Source organism: Mya arenaria, chromosome 6, assembly GCF_026914265.1.
Source record: "Mya arenaria isolate MELC-2E11 chromosome 6, ASM2691426v1".
Taxonomy (NCBI): Eukaryota; Metazoa; Mollusca; class Bivalvia; order Myida; family Myidae; genus Mya; species Mya arenaria.
The window spans coordinates 54,794,019-54,819,863 of NC_069127.1; the positions used below are offsets into that span (position 1 = coordinate 54,794,019).

The 25,845-nt window shown below is 34.4% G+C and overlaps 2 protein-coding genes across 2 annotated transcripts in view; both read left to right on the plus strand.

The window, feature by feature from the left end:
• Positions 1-11,646, plus strand: part of LOC128237903 (fibropellin-1-like) — a 29,747-nt gene extending 18,101 nt beyond the window's left edge. The window contains exons 9-16 of the mRNA XM_052953481.1: positions 2,524-2,652; positions 3,285-3,398; positions 6,528-6,641; positions 8,407-8,520; positions 9,922-10,035; positions 10,591-10,705; positions 11,328-11,441; positions 11,625-11,646. Of these exons, the coding sequence (XP_052809441.1) occupies positions 2,524-2,652; positions 3,285-3,398; positions 6,528-6,641; positions 8,407-8,520; positions 9,922-10,035; positions 10,591-10,705; position 11,328 (701 nt within the window). The 3' untranslated portion in view covers positions 11,329-11,441; positions 11,625-11,646. The remainder of the gene's footprint in view (positions 1-2,523; positions 2,653-3,284; positions 3,399-6,527; positions 6,642-8,406; positions 8,521-9,921; positions 10,036-10,590; positions 10,706-11,327; positions 11,442-11,624) is intronic.
• Positions 11,647-14,371: 2,725 nt separating this feature from the next.
• Positions 14,372-25,845, plus strand: part of LOC128237904 (neurogenic locus notch homolog protein 1-like) — a 31,271-nt gene continuing 19,797 nt past the window's right edge. The window contains exons 1-17 of the mRNA XM_052953482.1: positions 14,372-14,479; positions 14,597-14,710; positions 15,209-15,323; positions 15,891-16,004; positions 16,209-16,319; positions 17,759-17,872; positions 17,983-18,096; positions 18,911-19,024; positions 19,694-19,801; positions 20,430-20,543; positions 20,650-20,763; positions 21,821-21,934; positions 22,177-22,287; positions 22,774-22,887; positions 23,752-23,865; positions 24,619-24,732; positions 25,040-25,150. Coding sequence (XP_052809442.1) covers positions 14,681-14,710; positions 15,209-15,323; positions 15,891-16,004; positions 16,209-16,319; positions 17,759-17,872; positions 17,983-18,096; positions 18,911-19,024; positions 19,694-19,801; positions 20,430-20,543; positions 20,650-20,763; positions 21,821-21,934; positions 22,177-22,287; positions 22,774-22,887; positions 23,752-23,865; positions 24,619-24,732; positions 25,040-25,150 — 1,726 coding nt within the window. The 5' untranslated portion in view covers positions 14,372-14,479; positions 14,597-14,680. The remainder of the gene's footprint in view (positions 14,480-14,596; positions 14,711-15,208; positions 15,324-15,890; positions 16,005-16,208; positions 16,320-17,758; positions 17,873-17,982; positions 18,097-18,910; positions 19,025-19,693; positions 19,802-20,429; positions 20,544-20,649; positions 20,764-21,820; positions 21,935-22,176; positions 22,288-22,773; positions 22,888-23,751; positions 23,866-24,618; positions 24,733-25,039; positions 25,151-25,845) is intronic.

Here is a 25,845-nt window from a genome sequence, read left to right on the forward strand (position 1 = left end):
TTCTAAAATATTATTCAACTATGAAAAGTCACAAATATTTGGTAATGTTCCCAAAATAAGTGATGAACATTTTCTGCTAGAATTCTGAGTATAATGTTCAGGTATTCTGGGAATATTTCCAATTTGATCTTGAAAAGTTGGTAACATTACCAAAACATTTTGAAAATATATCCAAACACTTTGTAATATAGTATTGAAGAGTTATGGTGTGCTTTTCAACTTTTCTGGTAATATTCCCAAAAGTATCCATAGTATGTTGAGAGGTTTTCTAAAAATTAATAAAAACTAGGGGTTGTCACAAATATTTGGTAATATTTCTGAATTATGAACATTTTCGGCTAACATTTTAAAATTCGTCTTGGAAATAATGTCCAGGTTTTCTGGGAATATTACCAAAGTTAATCTTGAAATTTCTGGTAACATTACCAAAACCTTTCGGGAATATTACCAAACATTTCAAAGTATAGTATTTAAAGTTATAGTGGGGGTTTTAACATTTTGGGAACATTCCCAAAACTATCGATATTATGCCGAGAGATTTTCAAAAATATTCTTCAACTATGAAGTCACAAATATTTTGGTAATATTCCCAAAATAAATGATGAACATTTTCTGCTAGGATTCTGAATAAAATGTCCAGGTTTTCTGGGAATATTACCAATTTGGTAACATTACCAAAATTATTTGAGAATATTACCAAATGAACTGAAACAGACTAATTCAATAAAAAGCCTTTGAAAACTCCACAAATAGTTTCTGTAGGACCAAACAGTTCATAGTATAGCTTTGAAAACTGGGGCTTTTCAACATTTTTGAGAACATTCCCAAACTAATCCATATTATGCCGAGAGATTTTCTATATCATTCTTAAACTAGGAATAGTCACAAATATTTGGTAATATTCCCAAAATGAATTACGAACATTTTCCGTTATCGTTCTCAAATTCATCCTGAATACAATTATATTATCTTGAAATATTTGGTAACATTACCAAAACTTTTTTGGGCATATCAAAAGATGAATTTAAATAAAATAATCCAAAAAGAAAAAGCTCCACGTGGGCTGCTGTAGGACATGAATTATTCTGGGAATATTACCAAAATCTTTATTGCATAGTATTGAAATTAACAGCAGGTTTTTCAGCATGTTCGTAATATTCCCAGAATAATCTATAGTATGACTAAAATTGTTCTAAACATTTCTAAAACATGCAATATTCGCAAATGTTTGGTAATATTTCCAATAAAAATATAAACATTTTATAACAAGAGATGTTTGTCAAACATTAATCCCCACCACTCCCTGAGCGCCATGTTGTCAGGATTATTTGAACAATCGAAATACGCATGGACTTTAATGACAGCTGATTGGTCATTGCCATTGGATGACTTTAAGGCAGTTTAAAGATTATGACCATTCAAAGTGTGAGGATAGTAGACATAGTGTTCAATCGTGTTTAGATGATAACAGATATTTGCAGATAAAATGTGTCCTCTTAGAAGGGAATAAGTAAATACGACAACATTTTAATGGCGAATATGAGTTATGACCATGACGTTTGACTCTAATAAGTGTTGATTGATAAAACGACATAGATTGCATATTCCTGGTTGTTTAAACCTACTAGAATGTTATTTCAGTATTACATGTATGTCTCTTGCAATTTTACAATTTGACAATAATTATTTTAAATACAAGTGTGGACTTTCGCATATTATGATTTAAAAAAACCCACAGAAAAGAACAGAAAAGACATTTATAAGTCATATACATCAGAACATCGTCTAAACACATACACTTAGGTTTTTGATATCAAATGCTTGTACATGGTTAGTGCTATGGTTAAAGACACAAATATGTTGACGTAAAGGCAGCAGTATCAGAGGATGAACTAAATTAATAATAATAATAATTATTAGGAATAGCATTACGAATACATACTGATTCTTTAACATAATCGTAGAGCTTAACCAGCTCACATTTATTGACAGAGTTAAATATATTTCTGGGAATATTACCAACTAAATCTTGAAAGGTTTGGAAACATAACCAAAACAATTCGGGATGTAACCAGATGAAGTGAAATACAAATATGATTATTTGACAAATATATAAACAGCCAACAGACAAATAGAACTTAAGATGCAAAACTAGACATGCTGGTTTTACGACTTTTGTTAATTTACTGCCGGAGATACGTGTGACAAAATGTTTTGTGACAGCTGGATGAACCGACGAACAGACTATGAAACTTAAACTGGTGGTGTGTAAACTTATTTATACTCTCAATCGGGCCTTGTCAATCCGGCGAGTGCTCCGATATAAGATTGTTAGTCATTATTTTAAGCATAGTGCACAGACAGAATGTAACCCTGGTTAGAGCTACCCTGGTTCTTTAACGTGTATGTAAGGTAAAGCACTGTCACACGGGACATCCATTTAACCCACCAGGAAGACGATTAGTATTGCTTTAGTGGTGAGACATGGAATCAAACCTAAATCGCATTGTTCTATTTATACAGGTCAAATCGGTGATTTGTGTAACACTGTCACCAACTTGTGTGACAATCTCATCAACGCCGAATGTAGCGCGCTGGGCATCTGTAGTTGTTTGACTGGACATAATGCCGTCAGTTCTTTTGCTTGTCAAGGTATGTGAGCCAGTTATTTCTAAGCTAAGCCTGAAATATTTTAAAGCTGCACTCTCACAGATTTACCTTTTTGACAATTTTTTTATATTTTATATTAAAATGAGCCGAGTTTTGCGTAAATATCTGCAAACCAGTGATAAAAGACTGCTGACAAAAGATCAGATCGCAGATGTTCATGTTTTCATTCGAAAATTAATATATCTTATATTTATAGCTTAAAGCGTTACTAACGGTTTAAAAATGCATTAAACATCAATTTTTGAACTGAAATATAAAAATCTGCGATCTATTTTATCAGCAGTATTACATAACTGGTGTCCATGCATTTTTCACATAAATTAAGACAAAAAACAAAACAAAAAACATTAAATCTGTGAGAGTGCAGCTTTAACTTAGCTTAGAATTGTTAAGTTTATTTGGACTAATAGCTTTTCAAATCCTATTAAAACTGAATAAAACACTAGAGATACTTTTTTATTGCCATCAACTCTAATTACCAATTTAAAGCTGCTTTTTTTTTCCTAGAACATTTTTATCATTATTTTTCGAAAAACAAGAAAAAAAAGTATATTTACATTTATATTATAATAACATGGCCATGTCAAACCTGGATGGTTGTTATTCTGTTATAGACACCGACGAGTGTGCTTCGAATCCTTGTATAAATGGAGGCACGTGTAACGACCTTATCGACGGGTTCACGTGCACGTGCGAAGCTGGCTTCCAGGGAACCACGTGTCAAACTAGTACTTCTATAATTTGTTTATAAATTAATTCATTCATTTATTCATTTACTTATTCACTTATTGATTTATTTATTTATTCGTTCGCTCATTTCTGCGTTTATTCGTTCTTTCGTGCAAGTATTCGATTGGTCGTGCATTTATGCGTTCTTTGGTGCATTTATTCGATCGTTCGTGCATTTATGTACATTTATTCGTTCTTTCGTGAGTTTATTCGACGTTCGTTCATTTATTCTGTTGTTCGTGTTTTTTATTCCTTCGTTCGAACATTTATTCGTGCATTTATTCGTTAGTTCGTGCATTTATTCGGTTGTTCGTGCATTAACTCGTTAGTTCGTGCATTTATTCGATCGTTCTTGCATTTATGCGCTCGTCCATGCAGTTATTCGAGCATATATTCCTTCGGTCTTGCATTTATTCGTGCATTTATTCGTTCGATCGTGCATTTATTCGTGCATTTATTCCTTCGGTCGTGCATTTATTCGTGCATTTATTCATTCGGTCTTGCATTTATTCGTGCATTTATTCGTTCGGTCGTGCATTTATTCGTGCATTTATTCCTTCGGTCTTGCATTTATTCGTGCATTTATTCGTTCGATCGTGCATTTATTCGTGCATTTATTCCTTCGGTCGTGCATTTATGAACATTTTTGTTCTTTCGTGAATTTATTCGACGTTCGTTCATTTATTCCGTGGTTCGTGTTTTTATTCCTTCCTTCAAGCATTTATTCGTGCATTTATTAGTTAGTTCGTGCATTTATTCGGTCGTTCGTGCATTAATTCGTTAGTTCGTGCATTTATTCGATCGTTCGTGCATTTATGCGCTCGTTCATGCAGTTATTCGAGCATTTATTTCTTCGTTCGTGCATTTATTCGCTCGTTCGTGCATTTATTCGTGCATTTATTCGTTCGATCGTGCATTTATTTGATCGTTCGTGCATTAACTCGTTCGTTCGTGCATTAACTTGATCGTTCGTGCATTTATGAGATCGTTCATGCAGTTATTCGAGCACTTATTCGCTCGTTTGTGCATTTATTCGTGCATTATTCGTTCGATTGTCCATTTATTTGATCGTTCGTGCATTTATTCGATCGTTCGTGCATTTATTTGTGCATTTATTAATTATGTTTGCACTTATTCATTCGTTCATTAATTTGTTCGTTCGTTCATTCATTTATTCGTTCGATCGTTCGTTTGTTCGTTCGTTCGTTCATTCATTCATTATTTGATTTATTCAATTGTTTATTTATATATTTACTCACTCACTCACTCACTCACTCACTCACTCACTCACTCACTCACTCACTCACTCACTCACTCACTCACTCACTCACTCACTCACTCACTCACTCACTCACTCACTCACTCACTCATTCACTCATCCCTTTATTCATTCATCCCTTTATTCATTCATTCGTTCATGTACCTTAACGAACACCGAATATTCTTAAGTATCTTAAACGAAAACCGAAAATGCATAATTCCCTTATATCTTATATCACTGGTTTGCAGATAAGAAACCGAAGATTCAGACGTTTCTATTCAACAGCAACCGAAGATTCATATGTACCTATTCAACGAAAACCGAATATTCTTAAGTACCTATTCAACGAAAACCGAACGTTCATATGTATCTATTATTAAACGAAAACCGAAGATTCATAAAAACCGATTCAACGAAAACCGAAGATTCATAAAAACCGATTAAACGAAAACCGAAGATTCATAAAAACCGATTAAACGAAAACCGAAATTATTAAACGAATTTGATCAAGTAGTGTTAATGCCATGTAAAATGATAATCTCATGATAATATTTTAAACGCTTCAATAATATCATATAGTTTACTCTTGAACTTTGTACTTGTAATTTTCTTAGTGATATTATTTGTTATTATCATGGACAAACATGTTATTATTATGTATTTACAACACTATTCTGTATGTATTTTGGGCTGGCAGCCTTGCATTACAGATAAACATTCGTATTGGTCTTCATATATTTAACCAAAAACAATGTAGATTAGAAAACTCTATCAACATTGAACCAATATTAAATTGCAATCTGTAAAGAATCCTGTCAAACATATTATTATTTACAGATCTTTACATATCCAGTCAAACAGAAAATTATTTACAGGATCTTTACATATCCAGTCAAACAGAAAATTATTTACAGGTCTTATACATATCCAGTCAAACAGAAAATTATTTACAGGTCTTAATATATCCAGTCAAACAGATAATTATTCACAGATCTTAACATATCCAGTCAAACGGAGATTTTTTAGAGATCTCTACATATCCAAGTAAACAGAGATCTCTTTACAGATCTTTACATATCCAATTAAACAGAGAATTATTTACATATCTTTACATATCCAGTCAAACAGAGAATTATTAACAGATCTTTACATATCCAGTCAAACAGAGGTTTATTAACAAATCTTTACATATCCAGTCAAACAGAGGTTTATTTACCAATCTTTACATATCCAGTCAAACAGAGATCTCTTTACCGATCTTTTCATATCCAGCCAAACAGGGGTTTATTTACCGATTTTAACATATCCAGCCAAACAGAGGTTTATTTACCGATCTTTACATACCCAGCCAAACAGAGGTTTATCTACCGATCTTTACATACCCAGCCAAATAGAGGTTTATTTACCGACTTTTACATATCCAGTCAAACAGAGGTTTATTAACAAATCTTTACATATCCAGTCAAACAGAAGTTTATTTACCAATCTTTACATATCCAGTCAAAGAGTGGTTTATTTACAGATCTTTACATATCCATTCAAACAGATGGTTTATTTACCGATCTTTACATATCCATTCAAACAGATGGTTTATTTACCGATCTTTACATATCCAGTCAAACAGTGGTTTATTTACAGATCTTTACATATCCATTCAAACATATGGTTTATTTACAGATCGTTACATATCCATTCAAACAGAGATTTATTTACAGATCGTTACATATCCAGTTAAGCAGAGATTTATTTACAGATCGTTACATATCCAGTTAAGCAGAGATTTATTTACAGATCGTTACATATCCAGTTAAGCAGAGATTTATTTACAGATCGTTACATATCCAGTTAAGCAGAGATTTATTTACAGATATAAACGAGTGCGCGTTGACACCTTGCGAGAACTTTGGCACGTGTACAGATGGGATCAACGAGTACACGTGCTCGTGTGTTGCGGGCTATAATGGACTAAAGTGTGAAAACAGTATGTATTTGTGTACATGAACTAACTGTTCGACACTCTTGCTTTTTAATCATATGGCTTTTGTTCATTTTATTGTGATTTCTAAAATAGTAGAGCTTTGGGAACGAAATGGAATGCCAATCTGTCTAATAGTATACTGTTAATGTATTCGATGTACAATTAAGCATTTCATTATCTCGTTCCATTAGTGATTATGTTAAATTCGGCCTGGTATAAAAGTTGGTATCATTTAACGGGTATTGATTGTTAATTATTGAATGACAAGTTTGAAGCTGCACTCCCACAGAGATACCATTTTTACAAGTGTTTTGTTGTTGTTTTTGTCTTGGTAAGAGCAACTTTTTGCGTAAATATCTGCAAACCAATGATAAAAGACTGCTGACAAAAGATTAGATTGCAGATTTTCATATTTCCGTTCGAAAATTAATGTTTTATGGCTTAAACCGTAACTAACGGTTTAAGGAAAATGCATATAACATACATTTTTGAACTAGAATGTATCTATTTTTGTCAGCAGTCTTATATAACTGGTTTCCATGTATTTTCGCAAAAATCGGCTCTTTCCAAGACAAAAAATAAAAAAAGGTTTCAAAACGTTCAATCTGTGACATTGTAGCTTTAATACATACTAAATAGATTAAGTTTTTGTAGGGATTTTTTTGTCATTATTTCAACTGAAAACGGGCGTGAATATTCCTATTTCTGTATCTACCTTTTTGCACTATTTGGTTCATATTTAGTATATATGTTTATACATATTATACCTAACATAAATGTACATAGAAAGTCGATCGGTCCATATACCGGTGTATTTTAATCAAGTATCCAGTTTCATGACGTCAGCGGTCCATATCATATTTTTGGCGGGGTCCGGACCCCGCCAAAAATAATATGGACCGCTGACGTCATAAAAATGGAGAGTACGACTTGCGATTTTCACAACGGCAAACAATTGTCGCAATTGAACATTAATTGGTTGTTCAATGAAAACATTAGTAGCGGTTTCAAAATATTGAATAATTATATGAAATGTTCGGTATGTTCGGTATAATATAAAGAATATAGCACACGACTTCGGTCCATATACTTACGCCTCTGTCCTTATACACCTTCTTTGGCTGACTGTCCGGTCCTTATAATGCATCATTGCCCACAGTGGTGTGTTATATTTCTTAAATATGTTTAACACATAATTTCTCTACTCTTAAAACCCTTTCAAATGATATGGAATCATTAGAAATCCAAAATATACATAAATCTATATTGGAAACCACAGTGGGGAATCATGTGACTTAAAGGGGTTCTCACGTAGGTCGCCACGGGTCACAAGCGATGTAAACAAACAATTGAGTGACGTTAATGTTTAAATAACGTTTTTGATTCCTCACCCTGATACCTTAATGACAGATATCCATTGTGTCGCAGTATGTCTGGTTACAGCTTAATATAACCAGCGTTATCGCGGCGCACAGTCCTTTTTACCATACCAGTCTATACTTCTGTAACAAGTCTGTTACTCTAGAACCTATCCGATGACGTCAGCGTTTACCTTGTTACTTCCCTTTTTCTTCTACGACTTTCGAGAAGGTAGCCCGTACATACTACGAGATAAATCAATTTTACTAACGATGTTTTAATTTTGAATTTAAAAATGTAATTTAAGAAAATAAACTACTGAATAAATTTAAAAAGTACACTTATAATATCATTATGTCAGTTAATTGTTTTAGCTATGAAACCATAACATTCATCATTCAATATTCAGACATCGACGAGTGTGCGTCGGTCACATGTCAGAATGGCGGCGCATGTGTGGACGGCGTCAACTTTTTCACGTGTAATTGTTTGGCTGGGTACACCGGAAGCACGTGCGAAACAAGTAAGATCAAGCAATTGACCTTTAAGATATGTTAGTTCTCGTTATAAAAGAAAGTAATATTATTTGTTTTATAAAATACGGCCTGAGAGTTAAGCTTGAAGCTGGACTTTTAAAGTGACACTCTTATTCAAAATATATACATATACATGCATTACAAACATGAGTTTTGGGTGATAAACCTTTAACTGCTTCCTAAATAGTGCAGTTATGGAAAATAGGTATTATTGATAACAAGATTGTAACCGTGTATTTAAAAGCTGAAATCGCATGTTTTTTTAAATAATTGGTGAGTGCTAAAAGATTTACAGCAATCTACTATCGTCTTATAAGGCAAACAAATCTTACTTTTCTAAATATTTCGCTTCAACAATATGAATTTTTGTCAGTAGTAATAAATAGTTTAAAGGACAAAACAAATTACTTCATTCTCTATTGTAGGCTTATGATATAAAGTTTCCTATCAAATTACTTCATTCTCTATAGTAGGCTAATGTGGAAAGTTTCCTATCAAAATATTGAATTCTTTAAAACGCATAGGCATACGCATTTACTTCGTATCATTTTATGGAAGGTAGCGATGTAAAGGTCTGCATGTTCCTTGGATTTTCATTTAAAGTGGTTCACGGTGATCAGGTCTCGCCCAAAACATGTACAATTTTGCCTGCACACGCCGATATGAAAAGGAATAACAAGTTTCACTGGTTCCGAAATCAAAGCTGTATCTTCAAAAAAACATATAGTCACCATATCAGCAAAGAAATGAAGTAGACCTTTACACACCTGAACGGTAGAAGGACATAAAGATACAGTCTTACTCACAAACAAGATATAATTGTTTTATTACACCAAAACGGATGGATAAATGTCGAAAACAATGGTTCCTATAAAGGAAACTGAGTTTAATTGGAAAGAAAGGTGCAGAAAACATGGTTATTCGACCGTATGACACGATAGAAGATCACAGTAAATCTTTAAGCATTCATCAATCATTTAATATTTTTGTGTTTTCAGCTATTAGATAAATAGTTAAATATATAATCGTGTTATCAATAATTAATATTTTCCATAGATGCGTTTTTTAGTACGTAGTGAAAGGTGTATCACGTAAAGTTTATGTTTGTTATACATGTGTATGTATTGATTTTGAAGAAGAGTGTCACTTAAACACATAAACCTTGCAAATTTCGGAAAGAAAGAGAATGGGATAGAAAACAGAAGCAATATTGCCATTTATATTACTGGAAATTTAAAAATAAAACTTTAGAAATCAAATTATTAGATTTGGACTTTCTTTTTCAAAAGTGTACCGTTTCGAGGTGCTTACATTGTTTCCAATGAAAGTATTGTTGTTATTATAATAACTGTTGATTAATGATAATTGCACTTGTAATATAAATTCAGATATCAACGAGTGTGCGGGTGTCACCTGCAAAAATGGCGGCGCGTGTTTAGATGGTGTCAATATGTTTACCTGCCAATGCCTCACGGGATTCGAAGGGGCGGACTGTGGAACGAGTAAAGCAATACTTATTTTAACTTTTCTTTGTAGGTAGTCTTTGAGTTGGTGCTTTTCTACAGCAAAGCCTAAGCGCAATGAATCCAAAGTCACTCCCGAAACAAAACATGTGTTACCCCCTCTGTGAATTCATATCATACCTTAATTTCCCTACTATAAAAACATGTTTAGATAGTTAACACTGTCTTTTCTGGTTCCGTTTCATACAGAAGCCAAGTTCGCATGCGGAAATCTACTTCCGTAATACTACGCGAAATAAAAGGGACATTTTTGTCAAATTTAAATGTTTTGTTAAGAGTATTCTGTTTTTCTATTAAAATAGCTCAAAGGTATCAATTACAAGAGAAACTGTGTTAATCAATTGATCTATTGGATTGCATCAATTCTCCTTGCTTGCGTAAATATTTATCCAACTCGACCTTCGGTCTCGTGCGTATGGACTTAACGCAATCAACCTGAAGAGATACAACTTACTAACACAATATTCCCTGTATAACCGAAACAAACAGTAATTCACTATATCTTCTTGTTTCATAATTGTTGCTTAACTTCAGATATTGACGACTGTGTCACCAATCAGTGTCAGAACGGCGCCACATGTGTTGACAGGTGTCGACGATTACACGTGCGAGTGTGTCGATGGATATTCTGGAACGTTCTGTCAAATTGGTAATTGATGTCTTATATCTATTGATCCCCAGTTTTTGAACGGGGCCCCTCACGAACAACTTCATAGTAGGCTAATCAATTCCTTAAGGACAATCGTTACACGGTAAAGCGGTCAAGATAGTCCGCGCCTGTCAATGCTTAAATACACATGAAATCTTTAAATTGCAACACAATCTGAAATGATGTACTCTCGGTGACACCATTCATCAGCTCTTTCAGTGCTTTGATATAGGTATGAGTTTATGAAAGATGCCAAAGTTATCGTTACCTATTGCTAATAATAGTCTGGGATATGCGCCATTTTGTTTCTTGTGTTCCTTTCTTAACATTATCAATAAACAGAAATCAAACGTCAACATTAAAACGTTGATTAAAGCATCGTTTTGGCCATTGTGGCCTTAATCAGGTTTGATACAATGCAGGAATAAAACCGGCTCTTTATTAAAAATGTACCTGTAGGAAAATATATAAAAAAAACAATAAAATATACTGAAATTAAACATATATAAATATAGGCATACTTTGGTTCAAATCTCAATTAATTACATAATAGATTATATATTTAATGAGACTAAAATACCAAATAGTGTTCAAATCTGGTAGATGTACATCAATGTTTCAGACAACGACGATTGTGTATCGCACGGGTGTTTGAACGGCGCGGCGTGTGTCGATGAACCCGGCGGTTACTCGTGCAAATGTGTTAGCGGATACAGCGGAGATTTCTGTGAAACAAGTACGGCTAAACTTTATATATTTGGACCAACCAATATACAAGTGGTAAACGTTTTTGGCATTGAAAAAAAACAGATTGGTGAATCTATATTGTGTTTAGCATATTTACAAAACAACAACGTGTTTGAAATGTTAATTAAACACATTTGACGATAACATTTATAGAAATCAATTCTGTTTCCAGACGACAATGACTGCTCCACAAACCCATGTCTCAATAGTGGCGCATGCGCAGACGGGATCAACATGTACACGTGCACGTGCATTCCGGGATACACAGGAACTAACTGTGAAACAGGTGTGTACAAACGTCGCAATGTGTTTCAATAGTCGAAATAACATTATAACATTTCTAATATTATTATGTTGCAGTATGTAAATCACTTTGCCATCTATTTCACTGTGATTCTATTTAAAATTGTCATTTGAATACTTTTTATATATAATTTGAGAAAAGAAAATAGTTAAGTACATATTTACGCATATTACTGGCTCCATTCCGCAAACAAACATAACGTTCTAGTTCGTTGTATTGCCTAAACAATGTTTGAATGAAAAAACTATACGACAGTTGCAATCGAAATGTGAAAGAAAATCCACAATTGGTTTTTCCAGATATTAATGACTGCAGCCCTAATCCATGTGAAAACGGTATTTGCAGTGACCTGGTCTCCGATTTCACGTGCGCCTGTACAGCTGGTTACACTGGCAAAACGTGCAATGTCGGTAAGCTATTTTGTTCATAAAATATAGCTTTTCTTCATATTTTCATTGGGTTGGTACACCTAAATCTCCAGCACCGTCAGTACTTTGATTTACAATATAAACATTTTAAACGCACCATACCGCACCGCTAATGTAATGTTTCTACACATTTTTTTTTTTAAATTTTAGCACACATCTCCCTTAAACACCAACAGTAGGCAGTACGTTATTGTTCACATGTTTCCAGACTTTTTTGTGAAAATCATTCGTCATTGTCGAACGTACTTCGATAATGATGTGTTTCATTTGTAAATACTCATCCTTTAATACAGAAATTAAGTCGATTTGATGGTACATTTTATATTTGATTTAAAAAAAAAATCGCATATTTTAGTACTGTCAGTGTTTTGATTGCATAATCTATTCACTTGATATTGTAACGTGCGAGGCCAACAAGGCCAACAGATCCCTTCAAAGAAAAAGCATGCTCAACCCTGGAGGGATCTACTGATCTTTATATACACATATTTTCATCCACACGGAGATTTGGTTATGCCAATTTGCAAATAACCAAGCAAACCAACGTACTACGAAAGCAATTCCGACTACAGCAGAACGTTACATTACTTTCCCTTCCAAAAAAACTCGTCCTGAGTCTTGCCCTAGCAAACTCGTGGGTAAGTCACCTCCGGCCCGGCAGTTGTCTTCATCCCACCGCTGCCACCATTTCTAACGTGCGATGCCAAAGACACAACATATCTCTTCAGAAAAAAAGCATCCTCAACCCCGAAGGGGTCGACTGGTCTTTATATACATATATTCTCAAACTACAATCTATTCTACGAACGCACCTCCGCGTACAGCGGAACGTTTAAATATGATAGACGTACATCAATGTTTCCGAAGGCGATTACAAATACTAAGTAGTGCTTGAAATGTATCATGTTTCCATTTCATTAGTACACATCTTTCATCCAGCATTGTCAGTACTTTTATTTTACCAAGTTTTTTGTAATTTTTGTTTCGCTCAAATCATTCTCATTTTATTTGACCAATTTTTCAATCTATTTGCCAAAACCATCATCCGTAAATGTACGTTATTGATAATAATTTGTTTAATTTGAAAACACGCATTCTTAAATACAGACAGTATTAAATGAGTTGATAGTATTTACATTTGATTTGAACCCCTCCACCATCCCACCATGCACAGTTGCTGAACTTGTTATGTCTTTTATTTGTACATCATTATCATCAAGCAGTGCCAGTACTTTGATTTGACCAAAATATAATACCATTATCTTTCATCCATCAGTTCTTTGATTTGACCAAAATATAATTCCATTATCTTTTATCAACCAGTACTTTGATTTGACCAAAATGTAATACCCTTATCTTCCATCCACCAGTACTTTGATTTGACAGAAATGTAATACCCTTATCTTCCATCCATAAGTACTTTGATTTGACAAAAATGTAATACCCTTATCTTTCATCCACCAGTACTTTGATTTGACAAAAATGTAATACCCTTATCTTTCATCCACCAGTACTTTGATTTGACCAAAATGTAATACCCTTATCTTTCATCCATTAGCACCTTGATTTGACCAAAATGTAATACCCTTATTTTTCACTCAACAGTACTTTGATTTGATCAAAATGTAATACCCTTATCTTTCAACCACCAGTTCTTTGATTTGACCAAAATGTAATACCCTTATTTTTAATCCACCGGTACTTTCATTTAACCAAAATGTAATAACAGTATCATTCATCCACCAGTACTTTGATTTGTCCAAAATGTAATACCCGTATCATTCATCCACCAGCACTTTGATTTGACCAAAATGTAATACCCTTATCTTTCATCAACCAGTACTTAGATTTGACCAAAATATAATACCCTTATATTTCATCCATCGGTACTTTGATTTGACCAAAATATAACACCCTTATCTTTCATCCATCAGTACTTTGATTTGACCGGAATGTAATACCCTTATCTTTCATTCACCGGTACTTTGATTTGACCAAAAAGTAATACCCTTATCTTTCATCCACCAGTACTTTGATTTGACCAGAATGTAATATCCTTATATTTTACCTACCATTTCTTTTATTTGACCACGTTATGACAAGTATTAATCAAACATAATTACACTATTTTTATTGATCATAGCTACGATTAACTCTACGAATGAATGGTCATATTTTTAGATATTGACGAATGCCTGCCTCCTCCATGTCAACACGGTGGCACGTGCACAGACGCTGTTGACGGATACCAGTGCACGTGTGCTGATGGTTATGAAGGAGTAGACTGTGAAACTAGTAAGATATTCCCTGTTTATTCTAGAATGCATTGAACATTTTTTGTTTGTGAATGTCATTCAGAAATAAAAGTTATCCCTTATATATTTTTATTACTATATTATTTCACAACTTCAGATATTGACGAGTGTGCCACAAATACGTGTCAGAACAGCGGCACGTGTGTGGACGGTGTTGACGCGTTTACGTGCGAGTGTATGGATGGATTTTCTGGGACGTTCTGTCAAATTGGTAACCACTGTTGTATATCTAGCACTTAAATTTTTTTTGTCATAGGTATCAGTTCACGAAAGATGCAAACTATTGGCTTACTATTGTTAGATAGATTTCGGAATGAGGCGCCATTTTGTTTCTCTTGTTCCTTTCTTAACGTTATCACAAAATAAAAATATATCATAATCATCGGACGAGGGACCATTTTGTTTCTCTTTATTCTTTCTTAACTTTATCAATAAACAGAAATCCAAATCATCATTCACACATTTATTCTGTTATCGTTATGGCCGTTTTGGCCTTCATCAGGTTGGATGTAATGCAGGAAAATATACACTTTCTAATTTCGTATCGCTAGGAAAATATTTGAAAAAATCCATTACACAGATATTTTCAAATGTAAGGTATTAATTAGGTTTTCATCTTAAATCATTGAATTATTCGATAATATTATAAATACAATGCGATAAATTATCGAATAGTTTTCAATTTGATCTGCGTACATCAATGTTTCAGATGACGACGATTGTAGTATCGCACGGGTGTGTGAACGGCGCGGCGTGTGTCGATGAAACAAACGGTTACTCGTGCACGTGTTCTAGCGGATTCAGCGGGGATTTCTGTGAAACAAGTACTGCTGAATGATTTTATATATATTGTTTAATCACCATGAATAAAATGAGATTATCAAGCATTGATAAACCGCTGTGAGATGCACTCTTACTCCAAGATAAGATTGACCACATTTAATAATATCGTTTTAATATTCCAAAAAAGGATGAATAAATGTCGAAAACAATGGTTCTTATGAAGGATGCCGAGTTTAATTAGGATGTAATATAAAATAAACGTTTACAATCTTGTTATCAGTAACTATTATTTTCAATAAATGCATTATAAGTAAGTTGTTCAGTCAAATTTAGTTTTGCTATACATGTGTATGCATTGATTTTAAATAAGAGTGTCACTTTAAAAGTATTTATTAAGCTCCAAACGTTTTGCAGAGATACAAAACAACGAAGGTTTTAAAAGTAAAACGAACAAAGAATGAACGTTTACAGTTGAGATTTAAAGTGTACAATTACCAAACATATAAATGCAATTTCGTCGGTCAAAATATATCGTTTTCGTATTAAATATGTCATCATGATGTTTGAATGAAACTAGTTTTTAAATCATTTTGACTGTTCACTTTCAGATGATAATGACTGCTTAATTAACCCGTGCCAGAATGGTGGCGCATGCGCAGACGGGATCAACACATACACCTGCTCATGTATCCCGGGTTACACAGGAACTAACTGTGAAACAAGTGAGTACAAAAATGTTAAATGTTAAAATAAAATGTTGCAGTATACAAATTATTTGTGTTCTATTTTTGTTTATGCGCTTCTTTATTAAACTGTTTAATATTTAAGTAATGTTCTAGTTTTTAACTGACTGTGAAACATTTTATTAAGAACAAAATATTATCGCAATCGAAAGGTGAATGAAATGCACGATTGTGATTTTGTAGATATTAATGACTGCACCCCTAATCCATGTGAGAACGGTGCGTGCACCGACCTGGTCTTCGATTTCTCGTGCGCCTGTACAGCTGGTTACACTGGCAAAACGTGCAATGTCGGTAAGCTATTTAGTACCTAAAGAAGTGCATCTGTATCATCTTTCTATTTTATATATACACATTATCATACAGCATCCTCAGCACAGTAAGTACAGTGTCGGTAAACTTTTCAGTAGTAGAGATGTTATTTGATTTACCATGTGTCTATTGTTTTGTACACCTTATCCTCCAGCACCGTCGCTTCTCTGAATTCACCATGTTTACATTTAATTTGCCCTTTTCACCATCCAGCACCGCAAGAATAATATTTTTATCATTTATTTTTTTCGCGTACATCACCCTCAAACACCGCCAGTACTTGATTGTTTCCCTGCTTTAAAACTATTTCGCGCAACCCCCCCCCCCCCCTCCTTACTGAATGAACCATGATAATGACTTGTTTTCATTCATCTTTCAATTAAGACTGTACTTTTGATTTTGATTTGAAAACCCCCATCTTACAGTACCTTAAGTTCTTTGATTTCATGATGTTAAATCTTGATTCACTTGACAATGTCTGCATTTGTACCCCATCATAATAAAACACTGCCAGTTCTCTGATAAAACCAAATGTAATCATTCATGCAACATTTTATACAGTCGGTTTTCGGATACGTTAACCAAACCAGGGGATCACCACACATTTAAACTGGTCAAGACTCATCCCATCGTCGGCAACCATGATACTTTCTTCCGTTACACTTCATACATACCCCGTAGGACAATTGACTGACAAAATCTCGTTTTAATGAATATGCATGAGTCAGGAGAGACAACTCTTCTACCAATGCATTCGCCTGTTACACTCAAATATTGTTCAATAAATGTACAGTGTCAGAAGCCTCCGTGGCCGTCTGGTCTTGACTACCATTAAATATTATTGTACTGAGCAGGCGGACCCGGTTAAATTCCGGCAATCGCCAGAATATTTTTTAACCGTTATGCATCTGGTCCCAATTTCTCGAAACTTCATTAGTCTCTTATAACAGGATTAAGTTAATCTCACTATTTTTGTTGTTCTATAAAATGCGTATTATTTACTTCTGAAAGAGTTTTTAGAAATTATGAAGGAATATTCTATATGATAATGACAGTAAGCCATTTTTCATTCATCAAAATCCATTTTCAGTATATACGTCGGCTAATTGAAATAAGCGACTTAAGCCTGTTAAGCTTAAGAAGTTTCGAGAAATTGGGGCCTGGTACTTTACGGAACCAATGAAATTATTCTTGATTATGAGATTTTTCTAGCCAAATTGCCCACGGTACACACGGTACACAGCGAAGCATAGAGCAGTGTATATCGGGGGTATTCGACGATGGACTTATCCACGTTTATACGTTTAAACGATTGGCTGCTATACCTTTCCGACCTCTTTTTGCAAGTACTCATACATGAGTATACTGATTTTGTTGATTATAACTAAGGCTTATACCACGGATATTGATCATATTTTCAGATATTAACGAATGCCTGCCTCCTCCATGTAAAAACGGCGGCACGTGCACAGACCTTGTTGATGGACACTTTTGCACGTGCAATGATGGATTTGATGGGGACAACTGTGAAAATGGTACCGCTTATTTTAGAATGCATTGAAAGCATTTCAGTGTGTGTTTGCCATTACGAAACAAAGAAACATCTCTTAAATCGTTTTGTAACTAAAATTTTACACAACTTCAGATATTGACGAGTGTGCCACAAATACGTGTCAGAACAGCGGCACGTGTGTGGACGGTGTCGACGCGTTTACGTGCGAGTGTGTAGATGGATATTCTGGAACGTTCTGTCAAATTGGTAACCACTGTTGTATATCTAGTGTTTGACAGTTTCTGTCATGGGTATTAGATTACGGGAGCTGCCAAATATGTCGCTACCTATTGTTAAATAGATGAGGCGCCATTTTGTTTCTTTTGTACCAATAAACAGAAATCCAACGTCAACATTAAAACATTTATTCTTACATCGTTTTGGACATTTTGGCCTCCATCTGGTTGGATAACTGCAGGAAATAATATACTTCTTCCATTTTCGTACCTGTAGGAAAATATATATATACATAAAAAACATCCATTACACTGATATTTAAGTATACACATTTTAGACATTGTGTTTACATCTTAAAACATTGAATCATTCTATTTACAAATTGCTAATTGCTTTCAGACGACGACGATTGTGTATCGCACGGGTGTTTGAACGGCGCCGGCGTGTGTCGATGAACCCGGTGGTTACACATGCACGTGTGTTAGCGGATACAGCGGGGATTTCTGTGAAACAAGTACGGCTGTAATTATAACATTTTGTCCAACCAACATAAGTGCGGTCAACTAATTTAGCATTGACGAATCGCCATAAAAGAATAACTAAACAAAACAACCACGGTTTTGAAAGTAAATCAAACTACTTTTCGAAGAGCATCTCATTGTTATCTATTTTTTACGACTTTATAAATTATATCACAATTGGAATTTACAGTGTATAGCAATCAATTAAAATAGCAGTTTTTTTTACCTAAAACATATTGTTATCAAATCAAATATTCATATTGTGGTGTATATTTCAAATATATGCAGCTAGTATTAAGTTATTTTGCCTTTTCCTTTTCCAGACGACAATGACTGTTCAACAAACCCGTGTCAGAATGGTGGCGCATGCGCAGACGGGATCAACACGTACACATGCACGTGTATCCCGGGTTACACAGGAACTAACTGTGAAACAGGTGAGTACAATCAGTGCTTCAATGTCGAAATTTCGCCAAAATGTTATCATTATATATTGTATTACGTTAACTATTGTCAATCAATTTCACTGTGATTCTACCTAAACTTTATTTCTAGCTTTGAAAAAGTTGTTCTTAAATTTCATATTATAGCACAGATATAGAGCTGATTTTTATTTGCAATTCATTACAGTTCATATAATTAAAAATGCAAGAATGTACTATACTATGAAGAAAACTGTAGAATAACAAAGCACTTGGATTAAATGCAAGAATGTACTATACTATGAAGAAAACTGTAGAATAACAAAGCACTGGGATTAAATGATGAATATATTTATAAAAGTTCAGCACGACTGATTAGAACATAAAATAACAAAGAATTGATATTAAATTATGAACGTGGGAACAAACAATTTATTCACTCGTATAACCAGCTCCGCTCCGCTAGCTAACATTCTCACTCATGTGCACAGTGGTCAGAAATTGGCGAAGGGAAAGCAATATTTGATAAGCATATAGAAAGCTGATTTTTCTACATTCTGTACCCTGTGCGCAGGAGAGTATACTGTTTTTATTCGTAGTTTTGCCTATATAACGTTTGATTGAAAAAAAAGCGATTGTTGCAATCAAAATGTAAATGAAATCAATAACATTGTGATTTTCCAGATATTAATGACTGCAGCCCTAATCCATGTGAGAACGGTGCTTGCAGCGACCTAGTCTTCGATTTCACGTGCGCCTGTACAGCTGGTTATACTGGAAAAATCTTGCAATGTCGGTAAGCTATTTTGAATTTAAAGATGTGCATAGGTTCACCATTTTCTATATTAAATGAACGCCTTCTCATCAAGCACTGCCTGTACATTGATTCTACCTGATTTCCAATATATTTGCTACAACACATCATACGTATCTGTAAGTACTTAATTACGATTTATTAAATTTGAAAACACTCATCCTTCAATACGGGGTGTTTTCTTTTGATTTGAAAACCAAACCTTATTCACTTGACAATAGGAATCACGTGCCTTAAAGGGGTTTCATGTGGGTCAACACGAGGCCCTACCGATGTAAACAAACTATTCAGCGACGTTATTTTCATATATTTTCTGTCAAAAAAGTAATTTAGAAAATAACGTAACTGAAGACAAACATGTTGTTTGTTTACATCGGTTGTGACCCGTGTTGGCCCTTGTAAGAACCCCTTTAAGTCACGTGATTCATCACCCTGTTATCATCAAGCACTGCAAATACTTTTATTTGATCGAAATTTAATACCATTACCGTTCATTCACCAGTCTTTTATTTGATCACGTTTTTACAAGTAACAATCAACCACAATTGCACTATTTGATTGAATACAGCTCTTGGTGACACTACGAATGTGACGTCATATTTTCAGATATCAACGACTGTCTACCTCCCCCATGTAAGCACGGTGGCACGTGCTCAGACATTGTGAACGGATACTTTTGCACGTGTGCTGATGGCTATGAAGGAGTTAACTGTGAAAATGGTATGATATTACCTGTTTATACTAAAATGAATTGCACACATTTTGTTTGTGTATTCCATTCAAAATTCCTTATATCTCTGCGTAACGTATTATTGCACAACTTTAGATATTGATGATTGTGCCAACAATCCGTGTCAGAACAGCGGCACGTGTGTGGACGGTGTCGACGCGTTTACGTGCGAGTGTGTGGATGGATATTCTGGGACGTTCTGTCAAATTGGTAATATCTGCTGTATATCTAATGTATGACAGTTTCCGTAATAAGTATCAGTTCACGGAAGATGCCAAACTTGTCGTTACTCATGTTTAAAAAGTTCCTTGGATGAAGCACCATTTTGTTGCTCGTGTCTCTTTCTTAACTTTATCAATAAACAGAAATCCAACATCATCAATAACATATAAAGGCTACCATAGCTTTGGCATTTTGGCTTATATTAGGTTGGATGCAATGCATAAAATAATTCTTCCCTTTCCAATTTCGTATATGCAGGGATTTATTAAATATAATCCAATACACGGTTATTAACATATACACATTTAAGGCATTAATGCACATCTTAAATAATCGAAGCGTTCGACAAGAGTATATATACTTTGCGACTAAAATACCAAATGGTGTTCAAATCTGGTGGACGTACATCAATCTTTCAGACGACGACGATTGTGTATCGCACGGGTGTTTGAACAGGCGCTGCGTGTGTTGATAAACCCGGCAGTTACACGTGCACGTGCGCTAGCGGATACAGTGGGGATTTCTGTGAAACAAGTACGTCTTTATCTTGTCCGACCAACATACATATGGTGAACGTTCCAGCATTGTACAACCATAAATAGCAGTTTTTATACCCATGCAAACGCCACCCATTTGCATTTTTAATCACAATAAAATACCAGTAAAGCCCAACTGTCAATCAACTTAAAAAACGCTCCTACCACTAACTAAAATAAATTCCCATTCCATTATAGGCGCGCACTTCAGTGCGGCGCCAAAACGCAAAGAACCACGGAATTATAAAAGAACATATTTTGCAAGGATACAAAAAACAACGGTTAAAAACGTTTACCGAGCTTCATTTAAAAAGCCTTTTTGTTATTTTATTTTAACATATTTGTTTAAATTAAATCACAATTAAGATTTAAAGTGTGCATTAAATAAAAGAAAATATTCGGTATGCTTCCTTCAAATCATATTGCTGTCATATTTAATGAGCCATATTATGTCTGTATGTTAATTATACGCAGCTTGTATTTATATTAATTTCCCTGTTCTTCTTAAGACGATAATAACTGCTCTCCAAATCCGTGCGTAAATGGTGGCGCATGCGCAAACGGGATCAACACATATACATGCACGTGTATCTCGGGTTACACAGGAACTAACTGTGAAACAGGTGAGCCTATATGTCGAAATTAGCCCTAAATGCAATCATCACATGTTGCAATATGCAAATAACTCTCTATTTCATTTCACTATGATTCTACCTAAAACAATGTCTTTTTTATTAGTGTTTTGAAAACTTTAGATATATCTTCACAGAAAACAAAATGGTTTATTCATAGTTGCATTCGAAATGAAATTAAAATACACGTTGCAATCGAAATGTGAATGAAATACACGATTGTGATTTTGTAGATATTAATGACTGCAGCCCTAATCCATGTGAGAACGGTGCTTGCACGGACCTGGTCTTTGATTTCACGTGCGCTTGTACAGCTGGTTACACTGGCAAAACCTGCAATGTCGGTAAGCTATTTAGTAGCTAAAGTAGTACATGGATTTTATCATGTTTCTATTTAATATGTACACCATATCACCTAGCACCGCCAGTACTTTGATTCTACCTGGTTTCCAATCTATTTTGCCACAACACATCATCCGTACCTATCAGTACTTTGGTAATGGTTTATTTTATTTTCAAACACTCATCCTTCGTTGCAGGTAGTACTTTGATTTTATAGCGTTTTGATTGGTTTTGAAACCAACACCCTTTGACAAAAGGTCTTGTTTGTACACCCTTATTATATCATTAAAAACTGCCAGTACTTTGATTTGATCAATGGTATACCCTTTTCTGTCGTTCACCAGCTCTTTTATTTCCCCACGGTTGTACAAGTAAGACTACTGTGCTTGTTTCTGTGGGTTTTCATATAAATATCAATCATACATAACAACACTATTTTATTGATCACAGCTAAGGGTGGTACTACGAATGTGACGTCATATTTTCAGATATTGACGGCTGCCTGCCTCCTCCGTGTAAACACGGCGGCACGTGCACAGACATCGTGAACGGATACCAGTGCACGTGTGCTGATGGTTATGAAGGAGTAAACTGTGAAACTAGTAAGATATTCCCTGTTAATACTAGAATGCATTGAACCCATTTCAATTTTGTACACATTCGAAATTACAGTTATCACTTATATTTAAGGAATGAATTGCGGGATTGATGTTATTATCAGGGTATGAACGCAATTGGGCTATTTAAAGTGTGTGTTGTCCTCAGAACTCCACATGTACTTAAACTAGCACTAGTGCGTCCATATTCTCAATAATATTAAGAACTTCTATTTACACCGATTAATTACGGTCCATTCAAAAATTGTCAAAAAATACATAATTTCATTAAAGGTTCTTATTTTTTCGAAACAAATAAAAAGGGAAAATGTAAATGTAAGTATTGATTCTTCTTTTTTGTGCGTTTATGCAGTACGAACACTCGGCTGACTTTACAAGTTTTCCAAGAACCGCTAGCACAGTTCATGCACGAATGTAAAATATTTAAAAAAAAAATCATAACATTAATTCTTTCTCACCCGTTCTGTTCATCTAAAATAAAACGACGAAACGTTATCCGGGAACAGTTTTTCAAATGACGTCACAATAACGCGGGAAAACATCCATCACTTCAAATCACTTTTAAACGTAAAATTGAAACACTAGTGACAACAATAAATTAAACGTTTTATACCTCAACACTTTTTAACATGTTGATTTAGTTTTTTCGGCGCTTGCTGACACAATACAAACAATAACAAGATAAATAATGTTTAATGTACATTGTTATGTGATGACTCACGATCCGAACATATCTGAATATATTGCGTTCATCGGATGATAATCGCAATTACCCGAAGGCAGTACATATAAGGAACGGACGTTGAAGTGTAAATATTTGTGTTTAACCTTATTATATCACAACTTCAGATATTGACGAGTGTGCCACAAATCCTTGTCAGAACAGCGGCACGTGTGTGGATGGTGTCAACGCGTTTACGTGCGAGTGTGAAGATGGATTTTCTGGAACGTTCTGTCAAAGTGGTAACCTCTGTTGTATTTCTAGTGTTTGACAGTATCTGTTAGGTATCAGATTACGGAAGATGCAAATTTATCGCTACTTTTTGTTAGTTTTTTATGATAAGGTGCCATTTTTTTCAACTGTTCCTTTCTTAACATTATAAATAAACGGGAATCCAAATCGACATTAAAACATTTATTATTCCTAAATCGTTTTGACCATTTTGGGGTTCATGAAAATCGAAATTAACAAATCGATTATACATTTATATTATTTTGCAAACTTACAATACAGCATTTTTTTTAAATGGGACCGAATTATGATTTAAAGCTAAAATTTACTTTGGTATATGCTTTTAATAATTTCTTTTATTAAATTAAGTTTGACGATTAAGTTTACATAAGTCAATAAACAATTGTCAGAACCAATTCCTATTATATTAATAATGTCATATGAACAAACGCCAATCTAGTATTTAATTTATTTAAGTTTAAACTTTACATATTTTACAACGATTGTGAAGAAAGCTATTTTGACTTATACTGAGTCACTCTCGTTGGCACGATGTTGCGCGAGAGTGTGGTCTTGTGTTATGGGGGAAACTGGAGAACCTGGAGAAAACCCTCTTGTCCGACTCTGTGACCAACAACCAAACTCACATGCGCCAAAGCCAGGAATCGAGCTTTAGTCGCCGTAAGTGATAAAAGAGTGCGCTTACAGCTGCGCTGGCCGGACAACCTGTGTAATTGCCTTAATTTTGCCTGTTTCTTTTCAAGACGACAATGAATGCTCTCCAAACCCGTGCCAGAATGGTGGCGCATGCGCAGACGGTATCAACACATACACATGCACGTGTATCTCGGGTTACACAGGAACTAATTGTGAAACAAGTGAGTACAAACGCTTCTTCGATGTCGAAATCACCCGTTAATGAAATCATATAATGTAACAGTATACAACTTATATTTCATTGTGATTACGTTCAAAACTGATCGGATTATTTTAAGTTGATTTGAATAACTTTGATTTATTAGTTTAGAAAACAAAATCGTTTATATTTCACTTATATACCCAGCTCCAAATTTAAGTTACCACTCTTATATAAATATATCGCTAAATAAAACATTTGATATATAAAAGATATGACATTTAATGAAATCTTAATCTAAATGAAATCCACCGTGATTTCTTTTCCAGATATTAATGACTGCAGCCCTAATCCATGTGAGAACGGTGCTTGCACCGACCTGGTCTTCGATTTTTCGTGCGCCTGTACAGCTGGTTACACTGGAAAAACGTGCAATGTCGGTAAGCTATTTTGTAGCTAAAGTCATGCTTTGATTTCACATGATTTTGATATTTTATTGCACTCATAATCCTCAAACACCGCCAGTTCTTTCATTTGACAACGTTTCCAATCTATCTGGCACAACCCGTCCATAATTGTAAGTACTTGATCTATTTCAATTTCAAACACTCATTTTTAAATACGAAGTGTATTTTGATTTGATTGTATTTTAATTAGATTTGTAATTAATTCACTTGATCATGTTTTTTTTCATTGGTACACCCTTATAATCAAGCACTGCAAGTACTTTGATTTGTCCAAACTGCAATACCCTTATATTTCATTCACCAGTACTTTGATTTGTCCAAACTGTAATATCCCTTATCCTTTATCCACCAGTACTTTGATTTGACCAAAATGTAATACCCTTATCCTTCATCCACCAGTACTTTGATTTGTCCAAACTGCAATACCCTTATCCTTCATCCACCAGTACTTTGATTTGACCAAAATATAATATCCTTATCTTTCATCCATCAGTATTTTGATTTGACCACAAGAAAATATCCTTATCTTTCATCTATCAGTACTTTGATTTGACCAAAATATGATATCCTTATTTTTTATCAACTGTACTTTGATTATTCCAAACTATAATATCCTTATCCTTATCATCCACCAGTACTTTGATTTGACCGAAATGTAATATCCTTAT